The sequence below is a fragment of the Leuresthes tenuis genome, unplaced genomic scaffold (genome assembly GCF_036924035.1).
Source record: "Leuresthes tenuis unplaced genomic scaffold, fLeuTen1.0.hap1 SCAF_16, whole genome shotgun sequence".
Lineage (NCBI taxonomy): Eukaryota > Metazoa > Chordata > Actinopteri > Atheriniformes > Atherinopsidae > Leuresthes > Leuresthes tenuis.
The window spans coordinates 7,283,755-7,306,000 of NW_027325370.1; the positions used below are offsets into that span (position 1 = coordinate 7,283,755).

Genomic DNA, 22,246 nt, shown 5'->3' on the forward strand with positions numbered 1-22,246 from the left:
TTTGTCACAGGGTTGTCTCTACAAATGACTTCCTTTTAAACAGTATACCGTTCAGAGAGTTTGATTTGGGCCCAAGTAAGGATGCAAGTTTTGCCCTTTCTACAAAGAACACTGCTCTGCTGAATTATGCCTCTTATTAAGCAGCTGTATTTAGTCTGGATGCTCAGGGATGTGTCTGCTCTTGTTTGGACTCTGCACAGTCCCTGAGAAGCTTGTCCCAGTCACTCGCATCTGTCAACTTCTCAGTCCAATAAACTCTCGCTGGTAAAAGCCTTCCCTCTGTTCATACGCAGGCACTAATAGTTTGTTTTGTGCCACACCTTGCATCTGTCATACCACAGCACTTTCACCATAGCCTGGCACGCAAGGACAAGCAGCTGACACCCAACGTTAAGGGACTTGTTATTGTGGGTAAAACACAGTCAAGTATTAACACATGGAATTTTGGATTGAAAAAAATATCTGAGATAGTTGAGGATGTATGATGTTTCTGTGGTCACTGTATAGACAGGGAGAAAGCTGTCATTACGTGGTTAGGTTATCTGATCATTATTTTGTGTATTAGGTATCTAATTTGGATTTTATGGTCTGAAAATGATCTGCCAGATACTTTTTTGATTGTGAAGCTGAACAAAAAAATATTCCCCCATCTATTGTTTTTATCTTCTCAAAGATCTTTTTCATTCGCATAGATTTTATAAAAAAGAATTTATCCCAAAGTACCAATCTCTGTCCTTATGATGCGTGAAGGAAATTCAGATTTTTTTTTGTTCTTTTAGAAGGGAAGAAATGAATCAGTTTAGTTATATGAATAACACCAATCACAGGCAGTCACAGAATTTGAGCGATTTTATCCAAGTATGTCACACCTAATTCATTCAAGCAAGCTGTGGTCATTCAATTTGTGCCCTTTTAGGCTAAGCAATTGAAGTGAGTGAGTTTTCCATAGCACTTATGTAATTTAGTGACACAGACAATGGTGCGATTCATCTGCTGCACAGAAAAATGTAGAGCAGTGTTTCACCAGAACATCAATATATGTTCTGCTCAATTACCCATTTCCCAACCTGTCATTTTACCTAAAGTTAAGCCACTTCTTCTCCATCCGTGTTAGTTTTCATGTTGTTTTCAGAATATCTGTTTGTGCTATGAATTCACTTTCTATTTGTACAGTGCGTCATGCATTTGCAGTCTGATAAGCATAGCGGAAGGCAATGCGCCTTTTAAGTATCAAAATAAAGGCAGCCAGACTGTGATTTTATCCGTAGTCGTTAAGTTGATCCATCTGTTAAATCTGAGTAGTGTTTAGAATGGAGGGCCGCAGATAAAGCCAGTATTTAAATGCACCTGGGCCTGCATAAAAGGTGACAGGAGAGTTTTGAGTAAAGTTATACTCTGGAGGTTATTCAACATCCTCTTATAACTCAGGAATGGGAAAGTCTCTTTTTTCCTTTATGCTGTTTTTTCCATTCATGGGGTGAAACAATTTGAAGGTCACTGGCCAAGTTACTTCACTTGTGGAAAGCATCATGTGAGGCAATCCGGCCTGCATGCTGTTACGGTAACAAGTTTGCTCTCACATAGAAAAGTACATTTTGAGTCAAGAGTGATATCGGCATAAGCTGAAAAAGTTTTGGTTTGATGCAGTGTTTCTCCTTTGGAAGGTTTAAGATCTCACCTGTTCGCCAGCTGCTCATTTTAAACATCTTCAAAGTTTACAAATGCATATACATTCACACCGTGTTTATGACAATCAAATCTTCCTAGATAATTCCTCTATTCCATTGGCTTTTTGTTTCAGCATGTCTCTGCTTCGCAGGTACCTGTGCGGTAATGCTCATGGGAAATGGAGGTGTGCCTGCTACTGTAATTACAACATCACCTCCGGTTCAACTTAAATACCATCTACAGATGTAGTTTGGGAAAAAATAGGGTATGCAATGATTTTGGAAGACAAAAAAAACATTCCTACTCTTTTGCTTTCTCCCTCTCCTGGCTGCTTTTTCACAAACCTGTCCTAGTGTGGGGTTGATCAACAATGTGTCCATCCTGTTTATCAAAGACTATGGCTCTGCCAATATGGAGCTTTGTTTTTGTTTGAAAATTGTACATCATTTGAAAAGCTTGCGCTTTTGAAGAGTGCAATTAAGCATCTGCTTGTAGCATTCCATACTCCCTCAAGCTCAAGTGTTATAGAGGAATAACAAGCTAATTTGGCTAAATCTCCAGTTCTGTTGTTTCGTAAACGCCACCTGTTTTGTTTATGATGATCATGAATTCCCTCGCTTTCAATGTGGCGGATGTTGTCAATGTGTGCCTTCGTCTGGTGGGGATCTTTGATCTGCACCACCAGTAGCTCTCCATGCTAGAAGTAAGTGTCCTCCACAGTATCATAAGGTCTAATTGCCTGTCGTTTCCAAACAATTCACTGAGGCTGTAATTATGTTGAGGAGCTAAAGACAGACTTGCACCCCAGTAGCTGGGTTATTACGCTGCATCTCACGGGAGGCTCATCTGTCAGTGTAATATGTAAGTATCTTTTGTCTGTGAACCTGTTTTGTATGTTGCATATTTATCTATGGTTCAGGTGTGATTTGGGATTTTTACACATGGATCTGTATGAGTTGTTAACTTAAATTAAGTATTTAGGTTTTGTCTGATTGGTGACCAGATTGCCAAACATCTCTTTGCCCACTTTACACACTCAAATAGCCACCAGCAACTTGCATCTACAAATTCCCCTTTGCAGTTGTGACTCTGTCATCCTCTCTGAGAGACTGCACCCACTTCCCATGACTCATCCTTGCATAGCTTCAAGTAGGTTCAGACAAGCTATTTTCCCTCAATAATATACAAGTATAGGGCCCAGGAAGTGACTGACTGTACTCTTCTGGTAGGAATTTATTTGCTCATTTATTTGCTTTGTTTTATCACATTTTGCACGTTACTATGACACTAGAAAAAATAAATCATTGTTTTAATCTGCCCAAAACCTGTCTTTAAAAATGAATATAAACAAAAAACTAAGCTTCTCAAAAGCTAGCTTATGCACCCAGATAATGCAGTTGGGGTTTGAATCATCTCTGTATGCTCAACTGGACTCCAAAAGGCCCAGGAGCTCTGCTCATGCACCAAAGTTCTGCCTTTTTGTAAAAACATTAAAGTCCATATTAATTCAGCTGAATTACCAATAAAGCATCATTCACACATTTTTCTGTTCCTTTTGTTTAAAGATTTAATGTGTCAGAGATTGGAATTAAAAATGAGCCCATTAAGATAACGTGTCAACTCGAGGTCGCTTAAAGTATTACCAAACCGCCCCTCTGCTGTAATGAAATCCTGGATTTGTAACTGCAGCATCATCGAGAAAAATCACCAATAGATGACTTAAAAACGTCTGTGCAGTGAATTTGGCTACACTTGCATGTACAATGATCTTCCATACAGAAGTGCCAGATAATGTCGAACACTTTCTCACACTGTCCACGACATCTAGTCAGTAACTAGATTTTGCATCCATGCGTGTATACCGGACATGGTCAGCATCAGCATCGTGTTGGATGTATAATATACACCCAAGACATGCAAACAAACTGGTGTTGCTTTTAAATCAATGATGACAGGTGCAAAGTTTTTAACTGACTTTTGTTTCTTGCATATCCATCCCATTTCACCGTTCTGATAAAAGCAAAACACAAGGTGACTGTTTTTTTAGGACATTGCTGTGTCACAACTTTGATTTAATTTCATACCTGTCCCTTGGAGCAGTCACTGTGAAAAATACAAACTCCTTCTGTTTGTATGTCAGGTCTGGCTGCAATTATGATTCTTGCATGAACCACATTCATTGTGGTTGGGCCAGCAAATGGGAACAGATGTTTAAATGAGCCTTGCATGTAAGCACTTTCTCCATCTTGAGTGGGGCTTGCCACGAAGGAATCCCTTTCAACATCAAGAACTTTATGCAACAATTGTCTGTGCCTAATTCTTTGTTAAACTTTTTAGCCGTGATTTAGCATTAAAATGTCCACATACAGGCTGAAAAGCAGAGGGTTGGATGTATCTCAGTCATGCAAATATGCTCTTTCTTTCCACTGGCAGTGTTCTCAACATCTATTCAGGGACAGAAAATCCACTGATATCTGAAAGTAGTTAACACTTGTAAATAACAAGCTACTCCCTGTACTCATGTTGTCAAGTCGTTATGTAAGTTGTCTCCACTGCCAAAAGTAGGTTTCACATACATAGACATACACACACATTGATTTGTTTTCAGTGTTGATGCTAGAAAGTAATTTTGAGGGGATATTCCTTGGAATGCAGTTTCATATTGAAACCCTGGCTTGGAGTGATTTAAGATGCTTAATGCAACCATAGCCAAATCTTGACCTTTAAGACCAGCCACATAGTCCTAATTATTAGTTTTTCATGTTCAAGGAATATTTTCGAACATTTTACTAACTCTATCAAAGAGTTTGTCAGCAATAGTAGTGGCGTGATACTCTGGTAGTTATAAGATATTCCTTTGCCCACACACGCTAGTCCATGTCGGTCCATGCCATGTGCTGGAGCTCAGCTGGTAATGAGGTCAGATAGGAAGATTGAGTTATCATGTCCATTCAGCTGCAGGCGGCCATGGTCCTCACAACACGGCTATCTGTCCATCGCTTGCCCTTGAGGCCCCTCTGGACAGTTGCCAACTTGGTCCTTTTTCCTGCCCTGTCTGACAGTCATGCCTCAGCAGCCTCTCCAAGACAACCAAATAGAGCCGACTGCTGAGCTGGTGAGATGGGATGGGGGCAAATCTACAGAAATGTCTTTGTAAAGGAGAAAATGACCAGATTAGCATTTAGACTGAGGAGGAAAATGGAAATGACTTTGTTAGACTGATCTATTTCTATAGAGAGAACCTTTTACAGTAATGCAGGTGGTGGTGGGGTCTTTTTCATAGTCTGCCATCAGTCATGTAGCAATAGCTGCAGGGGGCACCAGGCAGGGGCAAGAGGGTCTGTAGTGGCAGTGGCTCACACACTGCTTCGACAGAGGAAGGAGCAAAGCCCCGTAAATCCCTCTGGTCTCTGGCCCTGAGCCTTCCTCAGCTTCACCAGCCTATCAACAGGCCGCGAACACAGGGCTTTCTCACGCCATGCAGGCACCACTTCCCCTTCTCCTCTGTCTCCTCCACACCCTGTCTCCTTCTCTCAAACTTTCTTTCTTTCCTGCGTCACTTTGTCTTCTCCCACACACAGAAAAGCAAGACTCAAGCACCTTGTGTTCCTCTTCCTTATGTCTCATCTTGAGTCTTCATTTCTGCATGCAGAGGTCACTTATTTATTGTGCTCTCTTTGATTTTACAAGTTTGATTTTGTTTAAAGCTGAATACCGTTTTGTATTAGACCATGGGAACGCATTTAATAGACTGAATGTTCAGACTTTTGGTCACACAGATTTATTTAGTTTAGTTTGCTGATTTGCAGATAGAATTCAGTTATAAATAGAGGTCCTCTCCAACCTGAAAGGTGGCTATAAAGTATTTGCAGTTTCTTAAAACTGTGGATTTAGTTGAATAGTGGTTATCTGATAAAGTTTATATACAAGGAAAAATCTGAAATAGTCTGCATAACTGTTTCATTACTTGTGGCTATAGTTGAAATCAATTGGCAGTCAAAGTCTGTGTTACATGTGTGAATAACATGTTTTTGCTTGAAATTGCCAAATTAACCTTTCTTTGGATGATTTTGTTGCACAGATTGTGTTTATTTATTTTATGGCAGAATGATAGCCCTCTTGAATATACTTTTTTTGACAGCAGAGAAAGCAGTTATTGCTACAGGAGGCTTTGAAATGTGCCATCATTCTTTACAGGAAAACAGAGACTTTTTTTGCAGCCAATTCTTATGCCTGCACTGGTTTGACATGTTTTTTGCTGGTTTATCACAATTTTCATTGATTGTACTATTATTGTTTATAAGGTTATTTATTATCCATTGTCGAGCAGAAAACTAACAGACCAGCCTTCTACCAGTGAGCACACTGTGCTGCTTCTTTTATTAGAGATCTGGCACTGCCATGTGCTTGTTGCGCAGTCTGATAGAAAGTGTGATTCCACAGTGGAGAGTCTGTTGGTGGACAGGCCTGCCTGTCACCCGGCACAACATATTAATTTGAGCTGACAGCAGACTTCATGAGAGTCACTCAGGGGCTGCCTTGGAAGCGAAGAGCAGGAAGAAACGCAGGCTTTTATGCTCAGGACAAAAGATCAACAGGGGCTCTAAATTTAAGGTCATTACATAACTACAAGCACTGAAGGGTGGGGGATGGTCGGATCTAGAACTTGAGGTGTTGGAGGGAAGCACACATAAGGAGAGGCTGTCGCCAACTTCTGATGCCTGGTGTCCATCAGACAGACTTTCTGGAACTCATGTGCTAGGCTTGACTTCACTCAATATTTGAAGGTGACACAGGAAGGGATCCATCACCTGAAGCTGTGACACTGTGCTCAGGGGAAATAGTGTGTCATATTGTTTTTGCACTTAGTCATATTTCACGCCACAGACCCTTTGATGTAATAGGATTTTCTGTACAATGTTGTGCACTAAGATCTATGGTTTATAAATTTTGAATAGTCACTGACCCCAAGACATCCAAAATGGCACAACATGCAGCTCTTTCCAAGAATGCCATAGTCACTCAGCTTATCCCAGTCTTTGTCCCAGTTTACATGTATTGAAGCAAAAGCATTCAAGACAATCTGCTGCTTCCAACTTTCTCTGTGATAGAAGTTTTGCCGACTTCATCTCACAGAGATTGTCTTTAGGTCTCTTGAATGGTAATTTTGTCAAATAATGTGCGCCATATTTATAGAACTTTTAGTTCTCTAACTTTTATCCGAAAAAGCAAAAACTTCCCATTTGATGGCAAAGGAAGATAATTTGTCATTTCATATGAAGCATCATCAAGATATTACATATCTGTTGACCAAGTTTTAAGTTTGGCGGGGTTCAGTAAGGTTCAGTAAATCACGAATGAATCTTTTTTACTTCCTGTTACTACTAAGTGACTGGGATTATAACAGACTATATGCATATAGTTCTGTTCAGGTCAGGACATCATTATCATGTTTGTGATGGCTGGCTCTGACTGGACCACGCACGTGAGTCACAACAACTTTCTGTGTCAGCTGTAGAAGTAAGTGATTAAAAATGAGATTAGATCAATCTTATATTTTGTCTTGCACAAAGATCTTAACTGTGGCTTTTTTTTTCTTTTGATAAGTTGTTAGCAAAGATTCACTTGTAACTAAAAGCAGTAATGTGAGAAAAACAGCAAGGCAATACAGCTAAATTGTAAGGTGGATTCAGTTTTTGGAAGTATTTTCTGTTGAACCTTTTATGACCAAAGGTTTAGTTCAGAAAAGCTTTCCAAAACCTAAGGGTTCTCTGGAAGACTTAGAGCTGTTCACTAAAGTTTGTTTCTCTGCCTCTTATAAACTTAAAATAAGCATTCTATGAGAGGTTAAAGTCTGAGTGAAAAGGGCCCTTGACTCGCGAGTCACAACTTTATATCAGCCAACCTCTTAGAACCGCAACTGTGAAAAGTATACCCTCTTAAAACTAAACATAATCCAAGTTATCTAATTTCTTGTTTTCGTCTCCAGGTCAGGTCAGTATGAAAATCACAACTGTGCAGCCATTTGCTTTAGGATTTTTTTTCTGTTGTCAAAATATCGCTGTTATTGTTTAGCCTGCAGTATGAAGGGATATCAGTGTGATGCAGCACCTTGATTAACCTCAGTCATGTTAATTGTACTATATTCATAACCTTGACTTGACTAATGATTTTGTAGCTCAGAACAACAAAGTCACCCCCCCCCCCCCCACCCCCCACCCCCACCCCCCGTTTTTGACAAGCATGCAGTTCTGGATTCCAGCTGTTAGAATATTGCACATACGTCTTGCTGTAACTGCTTTGCAATTCATTGGAGACAACACTAAATCACAACCATCTGAGAGTAGCAGTTAGATGGCGAGAGAGAGAGAGAGCCACATAATGTTTCAACTGCTTCACCTCTTTGATGAGAAAATGGATGAGAAATGCGATGAGAAAATGGAATTTAAGATAAAAACATTTCCAACATTACAGGACATGGAATTTGTCACTGAAAGCGCTTCGTTGGTCACAGCGTCACTGTATCAGTACAGGGTTCTCCAAACCAGAATGGGATCTCTCCAAATAAACTTGTAGTAGACTCAGTGCTAGGCCCACTTTGTTTTGTCTTACAGAAAGAACACCAATTACAGCAAAGATTTCTGCATAATATGTAAAATGATCTGAAAAAAACCCAGCATATTTTAATGAAAATATCCAAATATCTGAGCGTGCATGGTTGTTTGTCTCGTTTGTCTCTGTGTGGCCTTGTGATGGGTTGGCGACCCATCCAGAGAGTACTCTGCCTCTCACTGACAGCCACTGACAGCTGGGATAGGCTCCTCCCTGCAAATAAATTGGATTAAGTGGGTATAGAAAATGGACAGATGGATGGATAGTATTGCTCTGTTGTAGAACTCTTCTTGCTCTTTGTGACTTATGTGCAGTGCTGTATTTGTTGCATTTGGTTTTTAAAAAGTTGCTCTGTTTGCGGCCTGGCATATAGAAATGTAGTAATGTGTTGTAGCAGAGCTCGTTGTGGTAATGTCAGCTTGATATTCTGGATCTTTTTGATGTCTTAGACACTAGTGGGAGTGGGAAAGGGATTCTTGGTTGATTGTAAAAGGAATGCACCATCAAAACACTCAGTTCTCAACACATCATATTTTGTAAAATTGGCTTACTCAATGCATAGTTGGAAAGACGTAAAACTTTTACTGTGGCTTTTCTTTTAAATGACTTTCACTGTGATTTGTCTATTTTATACTTCCCTGAAAACTGTTGATGGATGCCAAATCCTTAGTAGGGTTTTCATTTCCAGTGTACACGGCAGTTTATTCTTGGTACTGCAGTTTATGTAGAAATCCCCATGCTGGCAATTTATTGAATGTAAATCAGGCCGGCTTAGAGGCTCAGGCTGTAGGAGGCCTGCTAATATGCTAGCATCCCCCAGATGGGAAAACTACTCTCCCTCTCCATAAGCCAGATGTATTAGAAGCTAATTCTCTGTTCCAATGTGGCACATTTTCCGCACAGGCTGCTGTGGTGGGATCATTTTGGATGCTTGTGTCAATTTAAGGCACTTGTTTTAACGGAGTTAAATTCTATGTTCAGTGTGTGGTTACTAATCTCTTGCATGGATAGAGAAAACTCAGAGGAAATTCTTGTGGTTTTCCGTAGGGTTCATTGACACGCAGGCATATGTTCCTTTCTGTGATGTAAGTTTTTATGAATATCTGCACTGTTTTGCAGTATCATTGTGGATTGTTTCTTTTTTTATATTAAGAAAGATATATTCTCACTTTTCTTTAAACTCCTACTTGAATTGTTCAAACTTATATTTTTATTCCACGAAATATTCTTACAAGACTTAACAGTCAAAGAATAACACAAGGCCCAATATATTTGAACTGTATTTTGGCTTCATTAGCTGCATATTATTCACAGACTAGAGTATTTACATATATGAGAGGTATTTGAATATATGCAGCCTGAGCAAACCTGCTTCAGACCCCAGCTTTTCAAAACCTTTTCTAGCTCCCAACATAACCCGCAGAACTCTACAGATCATTTCCTGTAAAGGAGGTGAACTTTATTTTCTCTGCTTCGAGTGTTTTTCTAAAATGGGTCAGCAGATGTTAGAAAGGGGGGAAAAAGAGAAAAAGAGGAGGAGGACAAGGAAGAAGAAGAAAAACAGCCAAGGCAAACTGTTTGCTCTGCAGTGTGGGCTGAGAGGAGAGAGAAAGAGTGGGAGGGAGGGAAGCAAAGAGACTGGATCTCCCTTATTTTCTGATTTGACATTGCAAAGACAAAAAAAAATCTCCTGTTGGTGTTCAATTCAAATAATGTACCCTCAGTGTCTGCAAAATGATCACAAGTGCAGACCATTTACCAATGCTCTGTTTGAGATTTCACAGAATTAAAGGTGTATGTGGTGGTTGCAAGTGTGCACATTTGTTGAACCAATGCATGATATTTGGCTCAATGTCTCTGACACAACCAGACAAACATTTAATTTCTCATGTGTCAAAAAGTAATACACCCACACAAGCCTTGGTGCAGTCAACTGTAGTTTTATCTTCCATTTTAGGGCAGAAATCTTTTTGTTTCTTTGTTCCACAGTTTAAAAACAGCATTTTTTTTGGCGTTGTATGAAAATGACATTAGAAGGATGTATGCAGACTGTTGTTTTTTCAAATCCTCGGTGCTTAACGCATTGGTGATTTAAAAAAAAACAAAAAAAAAAAACAGGCTCAACAGGCTCTGAGAAAAGGGCAGAGGACAGCGCAACAAAAGAAATGTTCTTTGGGTGTATCTCATCCCTATTTTGTTTCTTCTTCAGTACACTGCTCTGTTTGAGTACAGGATCTTTATCTCAAAGAGACTACTTGATTAAATAACTGTCAAGGTGGTGTGATAAAATTTGAATAAAGATATCAAACTCAAATTGTTCTGCTCTTTTGGATGCTTTCCCCTCTTGATCTCTAAGGGTAAAGCTAAGGGGTCCACAGTAAAGCTTCCATACTCTTAAGTATATGATCTAAAATGTACATATTATAATTACAAATTATTTTTACTGTGTTGCATAGTTGTTTGTTGATGTTTGACTCTGCTTTGTACTGTTATGTTGACTTACAAGTGTTTTGCTTGTTTTTTCAGGCTCACACAACAGGGCGAACCAGTGTCCTGTCAATGAACATGGGTGTCTGGATCCCGATGTGTGCATCCATTTGAGCAAAATGTGTGATGGAGTCCCTGATTGTTCTGATGGCTGGGATGAAGGGCCTCACTGCAGAGGTAAAAGAAAAATAATCCAAAATTACTCTTTTGACAAAACACACTCTGGATACAGATAGCATTTATGTTTTCTCTGTCTCTGTCAATCTGAGTGTGTTGCTCTGTGTTGTTGTCCAGAATTTACCTGCCACCTGTAGATGTAAAGAAAATGACAATCTCCTTCTTTTTCTACCTTGAACTTTAATCTCTATCAATTCTCTATCCATGTATTTGGCTGTTTAATGAGCTGGTCTGCTCTGGCTTGTGGAATTACAATGGAATATCTCTTTCTGAAAAAAGTAATTCATTTATCTATCAGCTCAGCCAAGAGGATGTTTCCCCAGTCCCTGCTAGAATAATGAGTAGCAGCTGCGGAAGAATCCCATCAAATCTCCTAGTATTAATTAGAGACCACACAAGAATGAAAGATAAAGAAATATTGGGTCTGTACCTTCTTTGTTGCAGCTGACAAAAGAGCAATGTTGGCTGCCTTCAGGGTATTGCCTCAGTACTCAGCCCGGCAGCCCACAGTTGTAGCTGTCTGAAGTTCTGCCTGGTTTATAGCTGCATCATCTCACATCTGGGACATGTATGCTTTAAATGTCTGCTGTACACAGCCCTGTGACTGTCTCTCTCTTTCAGTTTTGTTATCCTTTTCTGGGAAAACAGATCTCTTAAACAGAATATTTTTCTTTCACAAAGTTGAGCTAAGTCCTAAAAGAAGAGTAGGTCTACCAAGTTCTCAAACAATGGCTCTAATCTTGGATTGGTTTATCTCCTCTGTTTAATCTGAGACCAAACCCAAAGCGTCTCCACTTTTTATTTGTCCTCTCCTGATTACAGCATTCCCATGGAAAAGGGTGTTCTTATTGGACCATCCTTTGTATAAATAAGTCTGTCAATGATATGGAATGGAAGTGAATTAGTTAAACATGAATGTTTATTTAGTTCAGACCAGGAGTGAAGAACTGCTATGGGTCTAATAAAGAGTAGGTGCAAGGGTTGTTGCACAGTGGTCATCACTGCCAGACAATCTGTTTACGCAACACAATGATGAAGTCATCAAGTCACAACATGCACTGCCTGGCCCTGAGGACACGGGGTCCAGCTGTTTCCAGTAAGGGGCAGTGGTCAGCAAACACTAGACTTAAAAAACACCCTTAAATGTTCACGTGTCTGTTAGTGCCTGCAAGCGCTGTCATGTGCACACAAAGATGCACTCACACGGGCGCATTCTTGCACATAAACCCAAACACACCCATTACACCACTTCCAAACACATGACCAGTGTATCCAGAACGTTTGGCATTGCTGTTTGTGAGCCCACCTTGTTTCAGGGCAACGTTTCACAAGCATCCTTGTGTTTGCTTGTACAAACTGCTGGGTTGTGCAGGTATACCTGGCCACTGATGTCTGAAAGCACACTTTGTCAGTCAGTTTGCTGAAGTAATTCTGCCAAAGTTGTTGACAAGAGTAGTTAGAGAGGGGAGTGTAGCATAGTAGGCTGAGCATGAATTTGATTTGGCTGAAAAAAGTTTCCTCTGATTTTTCATTTTTCACAGTGTGTGGCGAAGCTTGGGATTAAGTAGCATTCTTTATATATAGGAATGATAACTGCAGGCACAGGTGGATGCAGGGGGTGTAGTGATGATTGGGTGAATGCTGCCAATCTGGTCAAATAATGTCACAATAATGTCAAAGCCCTTAAAAGGTAACGCTACGTTATACATTTTTTTTTAGAAAAATGTCAGTTTATTTGTATAGATAATTTCTTTTCTTTGTTATTACGAGCCACTGTTTTTGTTTAAAAAAAAAAAGAAGATTATATCAGTCAGGAATTAGCAGTACAACTTAATTTCTGCATCCCTAAGAATATAAAAAAATAAATAAATAAAATAAAAAAAAATCATGTCATGGGAATGCTCTTGAGAGCTTTCTTTCTTGTTTCATTGATATGTCACAGGTAACCTTGATTATTTTATTGGCTATATGCAGTTTTTTTTTTATAAACTTTCATTGCATTTCTTCTAATGCATTCCATATGTAACTGGCTGTGGATTGAGAAACCTATGAGAATCATAAGGTACTTGAGCGTCTGTACAAAGACCGCATTATCGTCCTCATTCACCATTCAGTCTTAACCTAAGTTGCGTAACTGGCTGCAGTTATAAGAGGTGTTTTTCTTGATAAGATCCTCTTTTATTGTCAGTCTTTATTAATTATTGTATTTAAGACACTTGAGTGTTGAACTTTTTTTGTACTTTCTAACTTATAATGACAAAGAAAGCCTTTTTTAGTCAGCCGTTAAAAACTGCATGTATGTTTGGGAATCTTTTGTGCCAGTGTGTGTTGTGGATTTGTGATTTGTGCAAGTTTCATTTTAGGCATCTGGGCAGCATGCTGCTACTGTTTGTCACTAAGCTAGACTCTGTTTGCTCATTACTTGCGCTTCTGCCCTGTGTGTGTTTGCAAATGGTTATTTTACCATCTTTGAGTATGAATCTTGCAAAATTTACACTTGTACACAGCTTTTCTGCTGCACACACACACACACACACACACACAATAAAACCCAGTTTAATTATACCACCTACTACTGTGATATATGTGATAGAAGCAACTGTGAAACTGCAAAATTGGAAAGCGGTTTTAGAGAAATAGGCAGGTGAATTGTCCAAGATTGTGTGTAAATTTACTTACATTGAGCTTGATGATCTTTCAAACTTAAAGGGCTTCGTTTCATCAAAGTTTTAGTACATAATTTGGAATTGCTCATACTGTAAAATATGGTCTCAGAATCCTAATTGATTACATGAAAGGTATTTCCATACACAGTGGACAGAAATATTTTGTACAGGCACCAATAAACTGAAAGCTCATGTAGAAATAAATTGGTCTGAGTGACAGTGCAGGCAAGTTTAAATACATACTTCAGTTATTTGGAGAATACATACAGATACTTGAAAAAGAAATTAAGTAATTTGATGGCACTTGGTAGGAAAAAAAGTCAGCTTCTTTCAGCGACGCGAACAGCATAAAGGCATGTGTAAACTTGTTTCTAGATGGTGAGAGCACAAAGGTAGGAATGTCCTGCAAATATACTTTAAAATGTAATTTGCTGGAATAGCCCGTTTATACAGTGGGTGTTTAGTTGAAGTTTCAGCTTACAAAAAGTGGAGGTAGAAATTGAAATCTTTCTGTTAAAATTTTAGTCAGAAAATTGTTTAGTTTTCTCTCCAAATTTTTTCTTTCTGCTTATGCTTCATCATCCTATTTCCTAATTTATTGTGTATATTCTTTTATGAACATGTACAGCCATTCTAGTGACATCTTTTTCTGTTGAATTGTGAAGAGGCAACTATAAACCCAGAGCTAGTTCCAGACAGACTGTCAGAATACACAACACAGAGGGTTGTAGTTCTAACTTGTGCTGTCACTTCTTACCACACATGCTTCATATTATCAGTCTGCTATTCTGAGTCTTTGATGCCTATTTAAGTGTGTTTAAGTGATGGTCATCCTGTATTTAATGGTCCTTTTAATAAATGGCCTCAAACCTTTACCACCTGTTTGGCTTGTAAGAGTAATATATGTAGATGAAATTGAGGGTTGTCATGCATGTAGTAACAGGATCAATGGACTAGAGGCCCTCAGTGTGTGTCTGATTTGTTTGCTTTGTTCATTAACCTTTGGTCAGACATCTGACATGTTGCTTTAGTTTGCTTGGAGCTGGAACTTTCTAACCTTATATTTGTCTTATATCTGTTGTCTTTCATGCATTTTTTTTAAACCTCTGCTTGCTTCTCCTGCTGCCTCTCCTTCCTCGTTTGTCTTGTTGCTTACCACTTTCCTGTCATGTTGTTTTCTACTTTTCTGTTTGTACCACTACTTATTTTCACTTTAGCTTTCTTCCCGTTATTGCACCACAAAAAATGCTCACTGATGTTAGACCAAGCCAAAGGAATTTCTGTTTCTCATCCCTGAATCAAATTGAATTCTTTCCAGGGAAAAGCAGTTTATCTTTTTAAAGAAAATAGATTAAATAAATAAATTAATAAATAAATTAATCAAAATTTTCCTAAGTAATACAATCTGGTTACATTGGTTACAATGCTTTTTTAAATATTATTTTTCCATATGATAGATATGCATCAAAAGGCTCACTCCAACCTCAACCAAAGTCTTTCAGAAGTGAAAAGTCATGTAAATATAAACGTGGTTCTTTTAATTGTAATAATAATTCTTGATTATAGGATTTTGTACTACTAAAATGCATTAAGAATTATGTATGGGTCTAAAATATTTATCCTTGTCACTTGGACATATCATTCACCCATAGCAATACCCTGAAGTATAAAATTGAACACAGTGACCCTGGACTTTGTGAGTATTTTAGCTCTCCAGTTGCCTGTGGTCTCTCACAGTGTGAGGCTTGGTGAATGGATTCGATATGGGCCACAGTGTGAGCTGGGGGACTCTTCCTTTCAGTGGAGCTACAACAAAAGAGTCATTATGGCCCAGAGTGCAACAGGCTTTATATAATAAGAGCCCTTCACTGGTCCAGTCTCCGCTCGCCACAGCCTCACTGCCACAAGCTACTGTATACGTAGTGTGTCCATGACCAATTACCATTTTTTGTTGTGTTGGTGGTAGCCTCCTTTCTTTTTGGACTTTACTGAAAGTTTTGTGATGCTTTGCTCCCACTCAGTAAATGATTAAATGAGTGTTTCTCAACAAGTTTGGTCTGTTTGGAGTGAAGTTTAGCTCTTTTAAATTTGTTTAGCCTTGGAACTTTGACCCGACAACAAATTTTGCGTAGAACCTACTTTTCAAATGAGGCCAATGTAATAAGATACTCATACTCGTACTCAAAATAAAATACTTCTGAAATATTTCTAAGTTGAAAGCCCTTTAAACATTTCGATAAAGACCTTTTTTAACAGTCTGGATTAAGATGAAAAAAAATGACAAATGTATCATTTTAGTTTAGACAAGTATAGACAAGAAATCTGATAGTCCTATCAGAACAACACAAGTATTTGTCATTGATCTACCTGTTTTTAAAAAAACAAAAACATCTGTATTGTATCAAAATTCTTTTTTTTTTTTTAGATCTTTTGATTAAAATTTGTAACTGAAAATATGTTCACATAAAGGATCCACTAGCAAAACTTCTTGTTCTTCGTTCTCTTAAGTACTTTGTAAGTGCAAATGTATGAATGGCTGAAAAACCTTTGGATAAAAACAGTTAATTTCAATTTGTCAGCTCTCTATTCTTAGTAACTGTGTTATCTATGTACATGGACTCATAGCTATTTTGCCTCCGTAAAAAGTTGGTTGGTGTAATCTGCCCCTCCACCCTCATATCATGATTTGCTCAATGAGCTTCCATTTACCGCCATGTGCACTTCTTATTGAACTTTTAGGCAGAACCCAGACAGTGTGCCTGTTTTTTGTGGTGCACACATATAATAAATGTTTTGTCTGATCCAGACAGTGTCTGATTACTCTGTAGCATTCTTTTGTAGTGTCAGATGAGTGTCAAGATAGAGACGGCTTCAGCGAAACATCTTGAAAATATGAAGCATACATTCTCGACAGTAACTCTTTCACTATACTCTATATCAGAGAGCTGAAAAAGTGATGTCTTCAGAGAGTCCGGCCCAAAGCAAAGCAAATGCACACATTTGCTTTCTCACAATGCAGCCACCCCGGATACTGCTTCGAAAATTTCCAGGATGCAATGCATGTGTTAAAATAGCTTATGACAGACACCAGAACCCATTTATCTCTTAGCTTTGACACACATCTGTGCATGCACATGCACACCCTTTAGAGGCCATGATGAGAGGATATGTGTAACCCCCCCCCCCCCCCTTCATTTCCTGCCAAAATAAGTGTCCTTGGAATCTCTGGGGTTGGAAAAGAAGAAGCCCTTTTAAAGGGTGCACATTCAAATGAACCCTTCTGTTACATGCACAGATGACTACATGTGCGTGCACGTGTATGACCCCCACTCTGTCTGTAACATCAGTTAGGATTGTATGTGAAAGTACGGCTCTGTAAATCAGCCACACTCTCAGTGTCAGTTTTCATCTATCTGCAGTGTTTAACTCTGTTCTCTGTTTTTCCCTGGTTCAGAAAAAGCACCAGACTGTGCCTCTCTTGGGTGCCAGCATCGTTGTGCAGTGACTCATGATGGGCCTCAGTGCTACTGTAGACATGGTTACGAGGTCGCTGCAGATGGAAAGACATGCAAAGGTGGGTGTTGATTTGGCCAACGCATTCTAGTTTAGCCAACCTAAATCTAAAAGTAATCTTCAGACTCTCTTTTGAATGCGGCAACATTTAAAGAAGATGAGGAATTTCTTTCAGATTATTTGCTTTGGAGAAGACACTGTTGAAAATGTTGGATATGGATACACTTGCACACAAATAAGTGACCTTATATAGGAGTATTTTGATGAATGTAATCTCTCCTCATTTTTGATGATGAACTTTTTGTCTTTTGCCTGGCAGATTTCAACGAGTGCAGTGTGTACGGAACATGCAGTCAGACATGCAGAAACACCAATGAAACCTACTCCTGTGGTTGTGTGGAGGGCTACTTGCTGCAGCCGGACAATCGCTCCTGCAAAGCCAAAAATGGTGTGTTAAAAAAGGCAGCAAACCGATGATTATAGTTTATGTTGGGCCAACAAAAAGTTGCCCAAAAGTTGTTGAAAGATTTTACTCTTTGTGGGGAATAGCTTATATAAGATGGTCACATCAGCATGTTGAGGCAACCATTTGTTTCACAAGTTTGCATTGAGAGTATGACCTTTGACTCGTCTGCATCTCCTACTTCAAACCATCTCTTTCTCATTTCCTCCATCCCGCCCTCTCCACTCCTCTCTTGTTACCCCTGTCCAGAGCCGGTGGATCGTCCACCTGTTTTGTTGATGGCTAACCTCCATGATATCCGATGCACCCTCCTAAGTGGCTCCATGTCCCGGCTCCCCTCCATCACCACCAAGCAAACAATGGCTATGGATTTCATCTATGCCGAGGAGACGGTCTGCTGGATAGATGTAGGTGACACTCCTGCTGCCACCCAGCTAAAGTGCGCCAGCATCCAAGACCTGAAGACAGTCAGTAACATCCGCACCATAAACATCACTCTCAGCTTGCATCGTAAGTTGTGGTTTCATTGTCACAAATGAGAGAAAAGTCTGTTTAACTGTTGTGGTTTTAGCTGGAGCCATTTTTTTTATCTGACAAAAAATAATGTTAACTGCTCGTGACACAGAATAACTGAAACAGCACTCAGCTTACCAGGTACAGTTTTGAGCTCACCTTGTTTTGAGATTCACATACTTCAATCAAATGGTCAGTTTTGCATTTCTTTGCTCTGTGAAGCAGTACAACAATATAGCTGTTCATACCAGGGTAAAAACAGAATACAGCTTTATTTTTAAAAGTCTTGTTTGTAAAGAACAGTCACACCCTGACTCATCGCTAATTACTCTACTGAAGCAATGCATATGTTACTGATTTACAGTGATAAGATTCATAATGGGTGCCAACATGCCTGCAGGCATTAGTTTGCACATTTCTTAACTGTCAAACAGTAACCTATTTTTCAGCTTGATTTATGACCAGACCTCTGAATGCGAATACTTATCGTGAAACTTAGAAATACATATTTTTCCTTTTTTCTTTTGATACATGAGTTGAATTGGATGCGTCATCTGTGCTTAGTATATAAAGTTTGGCACTTGGACTCGCATTTTATTTTTGTAATTCTTTCTAATCCTAATCTTTAGCTCAACTTTGACTGGTTTGGGATAAAATTTGTGCTGAAAATCCTTAAGATAAGATAAGATAAGATAATTTACAGCTAAACTTACGTTGCCTAATGTTGTAAAGTAGACTTATTAATGACTTTTCCACCTAAACAAATGTTAGGTGTTCATTGTTTCTCTATTTTGAATTGTTATCAGGGTAGGTTGGACAATGCCCTTGAATACACAACCACCACTCACTGTAAATACAGTTTTTTACCTTATGTCAACAAAAACTGAAAATATAGAAGCTTTGTAAATGTAGAATTTGTGGTGGAGCTGTTTTATTAATTACACAAGTTCTCTGGTTTATTTACCTGAAGGCCAGTACCCTTGTATGAAACCCTTTTTCTTTTGTCTAAACTTAGTTTAGTTCCAAATTACCTCAAAATATGATAAAGACCATCAACAACAATTGCTAAGTTTCAAATTATCCTTTTGTAGATGTTCATTACAAATGACATTTTTTTCACCAATCCAGTGAAACATGAACAGTCGTTGAAGCTCACAAAGAATTTAAAATGTGTAACTTTTTTGCTTTTAAAAGCCAGACTCGCGAAACTCATAATTGGCTGAATATTTAGGGGATAACTCAGTGTTTTCACAAGGTTCCATGTAATAGAAGTTTTCACACGATTTCTTTTTTTTTTCTTTTGATTAAAATCAATGACTTTAACCATTAGGTTTTAGCAAGTTGGCATGAAGTGGCCCATCTCTTTAGCTCCACTGTCTCCATATCCTTGGATTCTGATAGGATGGCATCTGAAATGATTTTTTTCCAGGAAAATCCTCTAAGCATGTATAAGTCTTCCCAAGTACAGTACATTTTGTCCTAGAAGTTGTGGTGAATTGATAACCGATGTTTGGGTATTGAGTAATAATGGCAACTGACACATCTGGCCAGTGGAGGTAACGTCTTAACACAGGCTCTCATTGGTAACACCCAAACACAGACACACACATAGGGGCCAAGATACACAGCATGTTGCCTCAATTTTATAGACTTAGTCATATAATACTGACATGATTTATCTTTGATTACAAACTAGACAAGCTTTGTGTTTATCCTCTGGGCTTACAAATCTGTTACTCTCTCAGAATGAGGGCCGAAATGTAGTCAAAACATAAAAAGAAAGGGCGTGGGCTTGTGCGCGTGTGCAAATGTGCGTGCACTTGGGAAGCTTTCCCTTGAGAATTAGCCCCAGGCAGGAATGGCAGACATGCGAACAAACAGTAGAGAGGCTGATTGTGTGGTGTAGACCCTGTGACATGATTAGTAGTTCCTCAGCTCAGGTGCATTTCAAATAAGGGTTGTGTAACTGCTGACACTGCTGATAGATGGGAAAGCTCAGAGTTCCCTGCCATCTTGAAATTGGGTCTTTAAAGCTGATTGATAGACTTTTCTAATTCATATCCCACCTCAGTCTTATTGGTTCACTCACTGTTTTGAACCTTTGGTTTTGAAGACAATTGAGCAGAACACTGAATCAAACACTTTTATGCATCTAAATCACAACTGCAGATACATTTTGAAGGAAGTGGAAATGCGGCCAGTTCACACGCCTATGAACATGTGTCCTATCAACCATCATGTAAATGAGCCTGGGAAAGAAGCAAATATACAATTACAGAACGTGACACTAATATTGTCAGGAACAATAGCTGGATTTCCACTCACTAGTGTATGAATTAAGAGATTGTCTTCAAACTCCTCACTTTGCACCTCAACATAAAAGTGAAGACAAATTTGCTGAATTAGGAAAATACTGTAATTTCCAGTAGACGAAGGGGTCTGTTGGGTAGAGTGGGCAGAGGCGTGGAAGCGAGAGGGGCTCTGAAAGAAGGACTTCATTGGAGTTGAAAGGAATGATAAAATGAGAGGGAGAAAGAGAAGGTAGTGATTTGTTGTACCTTAGGGTTCTGTAGGGGTGTGTGTGTGTTTGTGTCTGCTTGTGGTCATGCAGATGGTATTTACATTCCTCTGTTGGGTTATGTCAGCCTGAGCGGTCTCTGAATTTGTCTGGCTGTCTCAGATCCTGTCCACTTACGTTAGTTTAACAGCATTCTTAACTTGCAGAGAGACAACACTAACCCAAATACCTTAGACACATGTATCTAATATTTAGTAGGACTACCTTTAATAAATTGAGACGGGATGTTTTTCACAATTTCTAACTACCCCAATGTGCGGTCAAATTTATGTTGTTACACCTGTCTCAGTTGCTCATCGTATTACATTTACTGCTGTGTTTTTTCAACTATGTTATAATGCAATAAGATTATTTTGACATAAGAGCTCATAAACTTTCACAAATTCCACTGGTGTTAGTTGAGTCATTTGGCTATACATTGGTTTGTAAGATAGCTGCGTTTGCTCTAAAGATCTAGTTAAACACGATCCATTAGATCATGTCCTTCATGATATGTCATTTTTCTCTGCTTGAGGGTGAACTTTCAATAAACTTATCATATTATTGGTGCCTACATGGTTTCTTTGCCTGCTGTGCTCAGTGTTTAAAACAAGCAGGGCTCCGGTGTACTTGTAAAAGTAAGCTTAGCAGACTTGGCGTTAGGTGCAGGGTATTAAGCAGGGCTCGCACAAACATGATGATTTATTGCTTCAGAGAGCCTGAGACAGCAGGGCAGATAAGTAGATGAGGGTTCCAGATGTGGCCTGCTCTGTCGGCATGTGATTCTCTGACTGGAAAGATAAAAGGAGCAGAGCCTTCCAGTCCCATCCTCTACACCCTCTGCACAGAACCTCTCAGCAGGCACCAGCACATCTAAACATATCCGTTTGTACATTGTTAAGTCTTCCTTGCTTTTCTTTTCTTGTGTCTTTGAGAATTCAGAATACATCTGTACATCGGAAGTATTTTATAATTCCTGTACAAAAATCTGTAAACCTTTGGTTGTATTTCTAGATTTGCTTTACACTAACATGTAAATACTTGCCCTGACTTGCGAAAAAAGGAAATGGCATTAAAGCCTAAATTCTCCTTATGAGCTTAGGTGCTGGTGGGTGACTAGTTTGAATAACTAAATATTCTGTGGTCCTGTGAGTAAATATCAGTGCTGCTTTGGTGGAAGGCATATTTGTTGTTGATAGTGAGACACCCTAAGTTTGTGAAACGTTTCCTCAGAGTAGTGTGAACAGGTAGGTGTTACGGGCAGGAAGAGAAAATGGGTTATGAGGGTAGGGTGGTTAGATGAGAAGAAAGGCATGGGTTCATTCAGTTTCCCAGCAAAGTTTCCATTTACCAGAAGCAGCATGAGGGAAGACGTCAACAGACCAGTTGGCTCTCTGGATAGGGGGGTCCACACTTGTTGCACAATGCAGTAGTTACACAGTTGCACAACTTTCTCTTTGCTCTGTATATAAATCTAATGAGTTCCTTATTCAGCCAGGCTTCCAGCTGGACTTCTATAGAGTAAGCTTTTAGAGGAGTAAGTGTATACCAATGGGAATATCACTCTCCCTTCTTACTCCACAACACTTT

The 22,246-nt window shown here is 39.1% G+C and overlaps 1 protein-coding gene across 3 annotated transcripts in view; it reads left to right on the forward strand.

The window, feature by feature from the left end:
• The window catches only part of LOC140272432 (low-density lipoprotein receptor-related protein 1-like), an 81,296-nt gene that overhangs the window by 12,643 nt on the left and 46,407 nt on the right, over positions 1–22,246 (forward strand). For all 3 annotated transcript variants that reach the window (XM_072367880.1, XM_072367882.1, XM_072367881.1), the window contains 4 exons: positions 10,807–10,944; positions 17,065–17,184; positions 17,443–17,571; positions 17,836–18,096. In XM_072367880.1, the coding sequence (XP_072223981.1) occupies positions 10,807–10,944; positions 17,065–17,184; positions 17,443–17,571; positions 17,836–18,096 (648 nt within the window). The remainder of the gene's footprint in view (positions 1–10,806; positions 10,945–17,064; positions 17,185–17,442; positions 17,572–17,835; positions 18,097–22,246) is intronic.